Genomic DNA, 10027 nt, shown 5'->3' on the forward strand with positions numbered 1-10027 from the left:
ATGCTGTCTGAAACTATCTGTATTTCAACATGAACAGTGGTAAATTTGTATTTCTAGTGGGCTCTGCAGCTTTTACGAGATATAATAAAATGGCTCATCATTTTGGACATGTGCAGTCCAAATAATCTACTATAATTATTCTTCTATAGTAGTAAAAGTATAAATATTGTTTGTATCTGTGAAATTAATGAATGAACATAATACATGAATACTTCAATTACTAGAAAGAGCTATAAAAGTAAAATGCCAGTAAAAGTGAAATCTCTTCACTATTTAGAGAAAAATGCATTATTTAACACTTTCAAATTTCAAATTTAAAATTTCAGTTTTAAAATAAAAAAAAATTCAAATTTAAAAGTCACAGAGTTTGTATAGATTGCTTATAGACTAAAGAATGTCTTCATGCCTATGATAATAATGCTTTTGATTTGCTTTCAGGTAACATTTTATTAAAACAGCAAAGCTCACCTGTGTCTTGGAGAAATCATTTCTCATGTGGAGCTTTTTTTTTTCCTGTGAGACTGATAACAGATTTTTCTCGTTTCTAATCTCCTAATTTCTATTCTAGTAGCATAAATCAACAGAACTGTGCAATCAAATAAAGATACAAAAATGCTGCCTTCTGGGATAAAAGGAAGACTTCGTTTAAGTGATACATTTTTCTAAGTTTGTTTCTATAACTTTTCAAATAGGAAAAATTGTGCATTTTGTTGTCTTAAAACTTCTTTAGATTTCAGTAATAATTGCACATAATTCAAAGCCAAATATTGTCTGCATACAATATGTTTGGTAGAATGTATCTGGTCAACAGATACATTCTGATTTAAAAAACAAACAAGACAAAAACCCTAAGAAGTTTCTTTAGGAAATATAACATTTTATGAAGATATCTAGCAAACTTTTAATTTCTTTTTCTAATTAAAAGTTTTAGAATAAACGTTTTTATGAAACAACTCTGTAAAGTGCAGAGTGACCTCAAATCCCATAGAACATAGCAGCTGGTGAGGGGGTTAATCAGCTAGAGATTTAAAAAGTGTTCATTTTAAAAAGTGAACATTACCAGAAAATTGACGTGTGACAAACAAAATTATTCTGTCTGGTCTACCTCATGGCTGATTCATAACCTGCAAAATCACTCAGGAGTAAAATTTAGTATGGATCTTGTTAAATTTTCCATGACTATAGGAGATATAAGCATCAAATTAAGAAGTGATATGGAAAACAGTTTCCTATTATGTGATTTTCCCATTATGTGATGTCATTCATGCTCTTGTTTTTTTTTTACAAGGCATGGACTAGTCATGGACCAATAAAATATGCTTGGGACTTACAGAAATTTAAATCCATGTGCAGAAAACTTGAGTAGTTTTCAGCAAGCCATACTAAAATTAAACCCCCAACCTAATTACATATGCATATAACTAAATTAGAAGGACCCTTGCGGCGGGGGGCATTTGGAGGCATAATGGTACTTTTATTCTGTGTATTTTCTTTACATAGTTGTTCTTTGTCCTGCTTCATCAAATGTGATGTTTTGTTTTCTGGCTGCTTCAGTATTGCTCCTTGGATCAGACTTATCTGCATTACTGTTTGTCATTGTGGATTCTGCTTCTGTGCCTTCAGGGGTTGCTCCAATGTGCCTCACAGTTTTAGCGTTCTCTTCTCGGGGCCGCTTCCAGTGGGGCCTGCTTACCATCCACAAAATAAGTGCACCAAATATGACAAGCAAAAGACCAAGACAGTTGACCAAAATTGCTTCTGGTGGGGATTGACTGTATGGAGGATTTGACCTTTGAAAGGGGAAAAAGAAAGAAGAGGTCAGAAAAGATTGTTGTAAAGACAATCCCAGTCTAAAAACAGCAGTCTCCTGCTAAGTATGTCTTTTTAATACAAATAAAACAAAACAGTGTCCCAGTACTGGATGCTTATTATTCTGGGCAAATGGAAGTATATTTGCAATGCATAACCTTAATAAACAAGTGGACACAAATACTTACAATGAAAATATAAGCTTTTCTGTGATTCCCATGAGACATGTTGCAATCACAGTTCCAAAGATGGTAAGACCCGAATAAACGTGAATTGGCATGAGAGCTGCACGGAGACGAACTGGAGCATATGGGAGCAGAAAGACAACGACACCGAAGAAAAGCTGAAACCAAAACAGATTCATAGTTAAGGATAGATGTAAAACAAGCTGCACTTCTCAAGCAGAATAAAAATAATCATGAAAATTCCATTCTGAAATCTCTTCAGGTAAAAAAAATTGAAAAAAATTGGCATTTCTATTTTTGGATGTGTTTCCTGTCAAAACCAAAGCAAAATTTTGGATTAGCACTTGGGAAGCAGACCTTAAATATTTTATAAATCATCCTACCTAATATCAGTGTCCAAACTTACTGCTGGTGCTAAAACTCCAACCAAACTAAATACTGGAAACACAAGTTTTTAGTGTCACTAATTCATTAGCATAGTAAAGGTGTGAGGCGCCACACTTTTATAGTCTCATCAAGTCCTGTTCTCTGCTCCTGATGCAGATTTGCACATAAAGGAACATCAGAACACAGTCTAACCTTCTGACTTGAGTGGATTAAATAATTTTATCTTGTTAGAATTTCATTTAAATTTAAGTGCCTATCTTTAGAAGGGGAATGGTCACTCAATATATTGATCACATAGCATTTACAGAGTCAAGACATGTATGGGTGGCATCAAGCTATTCAGGGAACATTAGTCCTCCTATTAGCACTAATTTTGTGTCCCATGACTGCATCCACAGGCTTGCCCAGTTGTGTTGAGGTTGCATCCCTTCTTCAGTTTGTTCTACCATTACTCACCCCTGCTGCTAAATTAGACACAGTGCATGAATTTGTATTTCATCCTGCTTTAACTTGATCTTAGTCCTTGTTTTATCGTTCCGTAATGGATTAGAGAGCCTGATATTTTCTCCCTGGGAAGCTTTTTAGTACACCATAATCAAATCATCTCTTAATCTTAGATCTGCTAAACTAGCTGGAGTTTTTTAATTCTTGCACTTGAAGATAGCTTTTCCAGCTCTCAGATTACTTTTCCAGAATTTCTTTCAGTTTGTTGCTTTTTATTTTTCTGATCATTCTTTTATATATTTTTAAAAATCCATAGTATTTCATATTAGTTTCACTAATGCCATCTTTTTCCTGTTGTCACAGCATTATGAGAACACATTTAGAGCTTCACGTAATTTTTGAGTACTTCTTTCTGGAGACATAATTTTCCAAGAGACAGTCTCGTTACCTTTTCGCCTTATTCTTAAATTAATGTTGGTGTGCTATACTGTATTAACTTACATTTGGCTTAATTACAATATAGTTACAATATTGTAGGCAGAGTACTATGTGAGTGTATGACTAACATGCCCCTTGTGGTAAGTGCCAAGTGTCTTCTCTATTAACAAAGATACTACTTTATGACAATTTTTTTGTAGTGCCCAGTCACTTAGCAAACATCAGTCTCTGACTGGAGACTTACATCCCAGATTGGATGAAGGAATACCAAGGATCTTCTGATGTGACAGGCAAGATATTAAATGATCATGTTTATGGTAGGAAAATGAAAAGTGGAGCTAAGATTTTAGTCTCAATTCTTCATTTAACCATTAGAAAAAATACTTACACTCAGTGTAGTGGCAGCAGAGACTTCCTTGAAATCACTGCATTATTAGGACAAATTTAATTTTAACATTGTTCTTTCTTATTCATTCATATTCATTCTTTTTAATTTGTTCAGCTATAGAGAATATACTCAACAATGCTGCAGTATGCTTTCTTTTTTTCTAAATGTTAAAAACACTATTTCAACACTATTTCCTGTACCTCTTCACCTGAGCAGTAAAGGATAAAGTCCAGAACCCAAATCTCATAGCTGAGGCTTTCCTATGCTTGATCATAGATAATTAGGTCTTTTTCCTTTTTAGTGTGTGGGGAAAAAATATTTGAAGGAACAAAATAAAGTTCCATAGTGTAATAACACAATATAGGGAGTTCAGAATATATATGCAGAAGCATCTGTATGTGTTCTGTAAATTTCAGGGCATGGTTGCTCTTCTTTGCCAAATGCAAACAGCACTAAATTAGCTCATTTTACATTACAATAATGCTAATTCTCTGCCAAGAGGAGCAGCTAAAAGCATGCCCAAGAACATCTTTCAAATCTTTCAAAGTTCTTTCTGCTGATTCAGGAAAACTGGTTAACCAGTAGTAGCTCAGTCAGGTATCAGATGCTTTACATCTCTGCTGGTGCCTAATGCACTTGTTCTGCTGATTGACAAAAGGTTTGAGGGCAAGAAATGACATTTAAATGTATAATAGCTGGGAAAAAAAAAAAAAAAAAAAAAGCTGTTACTTAATTTGAGGCTTCCGTAATAAATGCGCTAACTATTTAAATATGCTGCCAACAAACCAAGTAACTTGCAGTAAGTTTAGGAGTTAATATGGCTTAGAAACACACTACTGTGTAACTGTATTGTAAATTAATGGCCATTATGCCAGCAAATAAACAAAGTATACTTAAAAATGCATTTTCTTCAAAGTCAATGATCCAATATTCATATATTTACATGATAATTTGCCAAATCAGAGTGTAAAATAGCTATCCCAGTAGTTACAATGTACTAGCAAGAGCCTATTATGCCTGAATTACTCAAAACAGTCTTCAAATTTACAACCTGTTTATAAATACAGTTAGATTCTGACCTGGAGGCAGTAACATATAACAGCAATCAGCCCAATCCAGCTGTGCAGACTGTACATGTTAGGATTGTTGCTGGCATTGTGGAAATCAAACGCGGATACTATAGCAATAATTACAAGAATCATAGCTATGGTATTTAATCCAGCATGTATGAACTTCATCAGGAGTTTGCTGCACTTCCACGTCCAGGGCAATCTGTACACAATAATAGCTGACAAAAGAAGAAAAACAAGATTTTAGGCTTCATAGGATAATTTCTTTCAGATGTTAATAATTATGCATAATTCACATAGTTACATTGTAAATTACAGCAAAATCCAACCTTAAGTCTTCTAAAAAGTCTATTAAAAGGCTTTTTCTCAAAGACTTAGCATAGCATATTCTGAAAATACAACTGAGGCTTAAATAATTTGAACAATAAAAAGTAATGACACCATCTATAATGTCTTGCCTGAGCAAAGTCTGAGCACTCAGTGATTCATCACATCCTAATTTAAGGCTTCTGCTTATGAAATTACAGTGAAAATTTTATATATATTTAGCTATAATAAAACAAAGGAATAATAATATATGTAGGTTTAAAAAAAAAATCCTGTTCCAAACATTAAGAAATAGAAAAGTATTACCTGATAATGGAAAGATTAGAAACCTACTTAAGTGATTCTCATGTGCTTGACTCATTCATTACTTCTCCATAACCCTTGCATTTAAGGTGAAAATTTTTTAAAATTCACTTTTTAAAAACTTGGATGCATTTCAATAAATACAGTACTACACTAAATAATTCACAAAGAGACCACTTTACAAGTCAAATTTCCATATTATGATCAGATTTTTAAATCAATGTATGCTTTTACACACTGTGTGAAAACATAATACTGGATTGAAAGCATTCCTTAGAATATTTAAATATATACAGCACTTAGGTTGTTCTTGGCTTTCTACTTTAAAAAGCAACAGCAGTAAATCCTACAAAATCAGGAAGATAGAAACCTTGTTTTAAAGATGATTTGACTGTCTTAAAGCAATCTTCCATACCAAGCTTATCACCTCCAACAGTTCTCCAAAGTGACAGTACATGATAATGTTAGAATCATAGAATCCTAGAATCGCTAAGGTTAGAAAATACCTCTCAGATAACTGAGTTTGATCATCAACCTATCACTGCCATGTCTACACTAAACCATGTCCTGAGCGCCACATTAATGCTTTTTTGAATACTTCCAGGGACAGTGATTCCATCAGTTTTCTGGGCAGCCATTTCAATACCTGACCACCATTTCAGTGAAGAAATTTTTTGCAAATATCCACTTGTTACTTGGGAGATGAGATTGATCCCCACTTGCTATACTCTCCTTTCGGGCAGTTCTAGAGAACAATAAGGTCCCCTCCCAGCCTCCTGTTCTCCAAGCTAAACACCCCCAGCTCCCTCAGCTGCTTTTCTTCAGACTTGTGCTCCACACCCTTCACCAGCTTCACTGTCCTTCTCTGGACACACTCCAGCACCTGTCTGTCTTGTATTGAGGGGTCCAGAACTGGACACAAGATTTGAGGTGTGGCTTCACCAGTACTGGGTACAGGGGGAACATCACTGCCCTGGTCCTGCTGGCCACATGATTTCTGATATAGGCCAGGATTCTCTTGGCATTCTTGGCCACCTAGGCACACACTGGCTCATGCTCAGCCAGCTGGCAATAATATCCTGCATTAGACTATTATTAATCAATTTAGTATTAATGATGACTTCTGATTTTGTAAAGCAGATATGTCAAAAGGCCTCAAAACAAGCTGCAACATCCCATGAGGATATTCCCAGTAAATCCTCCTTACCATATGTCCCACAGTATTGTCAATAATTTATTCACAGTGCAGCAGAGTACTGGACTCTGTATGAAGAAAACTTAATGAGCCTAGGTCCTGGTCTCAGTTTTTAGTCTTTGATCACAGAGGGTCAAGTCTGGGCTAAACTTTTTTATATAATATTTTCTTGTTGTCATCTAGCTGACTTAACTTCCAAAAGCACTATCAAGCTCCCTAGTCACTTGTCCACATAGGCCCAATTTCTGTTTGGGCCTTGAATTTTCTAAATTGTTTCCCATAAACATTGCAATAGAAAACCAAGGAATAACTGACTAATGGTTTGGCCAGTTGTTAGCAATACCATTTGTTACCATGTTACATGCCACAGCCTAGGCCACATGCATGATATTACAGTTTGGTTTAATCATCTTTCTGTGAGGGCTTTGTCTGAAGTTACACATTGCAATTTCAGCAGATTTGTTTATCACTGTGAAAAGGCATGGGTTTATTTCCCCATCATCACTTCTGTGTGCTTCTCTCTGCCTTTCTCATAACTGGTGCTTTTCTGATCTGCAGGAGGAAAGAAGACAATCTGGGGAGCAAAGGGAAGAGAAGGAAGATTCACCTTTCAGTGAGTACAAGCTCTTAAAAACTTATTCAGATGTGATGTGTAATTTCATATCAAAATTAAAACAGCCTAGGGCATAGGCACATACAAAATTAGAATGTTTGGTGGTGACATGGTAAAGCAGCCTTGTGAAGAGTTTTCCCAAGGCAGAACATCTCTAGTACTGTTAAGAAATCCGGCAGCCTAGGCACCCTAGGCACACCTTTTTGGCTCAGATCTTACCCCTGATCTGAACTATGATCACAATATTGATCATATCAGCACACATCACAAAGGGCAGAGTTATCTTGAAGTATTTTTATATGGCATGAGACATCTGTCCTTTTACAAAGGTACAGGGCAAAGTTCTAGAGTTATTGACCAATAATTCAACATTTCCATCTTTTAGACTATAGACTAATAAACTCAAGAAACAATTAGTTTAATTATTGTTTAAAATCCTCTACTCAAATTACTTAACCAAGATTTTTTTTTGCTACATCTTTCTACTTTCAGCTATTTAAAGACTTCTTTTTCTTGTATGTGTCCAAAGTGGTATCTGATTTTCCACTCTCATCCAAATTGCTTTGAATTCAGTGGCAGACTTCCATCAGCCAAATTTGAATCAGATTCACAGTGATATCTTAAATGTTGATATTTCATCTGATTTACTATAATATCCCTTCAGTCTCCAACTTTTCCTATGATGTAATAGGACTTCCTCCCTAAATGATTCTGTATTATTAGTGAATTCCTTGTATGTGTGTGGTTTCTTAGCTATGGTAAACTTCCATTTACTTTGCATATATCCTTATCTATACAGGGTTTGGGGCAACCCTGTTTCTCTGTGACACAGGAAAAAAAAAAAAACAACCGAGTTTCAGAGGAAAAAAAATTAGAAAATACATGGGAACAAGCTGCAGAAAGCCGCTCCCTATTTTCTTCAAAAGTTCTATGCTTATATAAAAAAAATAGGTTGGGCACACTAAGTAGTATAGATCTTAGTGAAGTCGACAGGTGGTTTTCATTGCTTATTTATAGCCTGAAATTACACGTGGGATTGAGCAATGTTATGTAAAACAACTTCAAAATATGGTTTATTGCTCAATAGTATTTGGCAGCTTGACGCGGCTGAGAACAGCCTCACTCCCGCTGGAAACCAAAAATTTACAGTGTATGTTCAAATCACAACATTCTCTTCATGTCCAGAACTAGACAGCCTTCGGCATCTTCCAGCCTTTTGGCTGGTTGGAAGTGTAAGGCGAAAATGTTAGTCCACAACTGAACTCTGTGAAATTCAAAATTCATACACTCATTAAAAAAAAAAAAAAAAAAAAAAAAAAAAAAGAGGAAAAAGCAACCCTGTACCTTAATAATTATATGTTATTTAAGCAGCAGAACAAATGATTAATTTAAGAGATATACTTTACGAAACAATTCATCCTAAGTCTAGCCTGAAGAACTGCATTTTCGTAGTGCTTGTGGTGCTACATTTTAGCTGGCTCCATTTTCCCTGCTCCTGGATCAAGCCTCTGGTACTGAACTTTCCTTTCTCTTCTTGGGACATGGAAGAGAGCCAAAAGAAAAACTTTCCTAGGGCAGCATTTCTGGCATTTCGATTTTCAACTTGCATAAATTCCAGCTACCTAGGAAAAGCACACCTCGCAAGCATTAGTCAAAGTGCACGGCAATCCCCGGGCCAGGATAAACAAGTACTTGCAGAAAGAAAAACCTCAAAACAACCCAAAGCTCATATGTAGCAATTTTGGCTTATTACAAGGGTCTCTTTGTCCCTTCTCCCGGAACGCTGGCTTCCCTAACCCGCGGAGCGACTGCTGCGCTCCCGCTGTCACCCGCTCCCGGCCCCGCCCGGAGCCTCCCGCGCCCTCCCGCCGCCCCGGCCCCGGGCAGACCCGGCTCCCCCGCAGCTCCGGGCCGGCCCGGGCCTCCGACGCACCGATGCCCTGGATGAAGACGAAGCCCATGACGATGAGGATGGGATGCCAGTTGAATTCCCTCGAGCTGCCGTCCCAGCTCAGCCCCCCGCGGTACTGGAAGACCCAGACGAGGGAGATGACGACCGACGCGAAGCCGACCAGCAGCGCAGAGGCCAGCAGCGCCAAGAATCGCCCGTAGTCCTCCATCTTTCGAGCTCCGTGCGCTGCAGCGAGCACCGCCAGGGACTGGCGAAGCGGCGGTCGGGCGGGGTCGGACTGGTGTGCGGGCTCGGGCGCGGAGGGGACGGGACGGGACGGGACGGACACAGCAGGGGCGGGAGCAGGGCGGCACTCCGCGCTCCTCCGCGCCCCTCCACCCTGCCCCTCCGAGCGTCCCGTCGCATTCAGAACTCCGCCTTAGAAAAGAATCTTCTGTGTCAGCCCGTCTCCTGCAATGGTGGCAGTCCGACTGCCCTCCCCCGGCAGCCGAGGAAGGGAGCGGGTGGTCACGGGTTTTGTGCCGAGAGGCTCTTGTGGAGCTTGGGGAGCTCACAGACCCGCCGTAAAGATAAGCCGCCACAAGCATAAGCGCTTACAGTTAAAGCAGGAGCGCTGCTATGATGAAGAGACAGACAGCACATACAGAAAATGCAGAGGAGCAGGAGCGCACTTAAAGACACTGATGTACTTACCTGGAGCAGTCTTGCCATCGCGATCGCCCCCTTCTCACTGGATTCATTGAGTGCTGCAATATAGAACAGATATTAACCAGGTTCATATGTGGAGTCTGGCCTAAGTATGCAGGAGGATGTGGACATTGTTCTGTCGAGTAGCACAAATACATCAAATATCCACTAGCAAAGAAAGGGAATGCATAAAACTAGTTAAAGTTAAAGGAAACAATTCTATGAAACTTAAAATAGTTTAAGTAGAATACTGCCAATTCAAACATACA

The 10027-nt window shown here is 38.2% G+C and overlaps 1 protein-coding gene across 1 annotated transcript; it reads right to left on the reverse strand.

Moving 5' to 3' along the window:
• Positions 1 to 456: 456 nt before the first annotated feature.
• On the reverse strand, positions 457 to 9448 carry CYBRD1 (cytochrome b reductase 1). Its single transcript, XM_083865329.1, has 4 exons — positions 9093 to 9448; positions 4731 to 4939; positions 1998 to 2152; positions 457 to 1790 (listed from the first exon to the last, which is right to left on the reverse strand). The coding sequence occupies exons 1-4, from the start codon at positions 9277 to 9279 to the stop codon at positions 1493 to 1495; spliced, it is 849 nt and encodes a 282-aa protein (XP_083721455.1). The 5' UTR covers positions 9280 to 9448; the 3' UTR covers positions 457 to 1492.
• Positions 9449 to 10027: the final 579 nt, after the last annotated feature.

The sequence above is a fragment of the Zosterops lateralis genome (genome assembly GCF_965231275.1).
Source record: "Zosterops lateralis genome assembly, chromosome: 7".
Classification (NCBI taxonomy): domain Eukaryota; kingdom Metazoa; phylum Chordata; class Aves; order Passeriformes; family Zosteropidae; genus Zosterops; species Zosterops lateralis.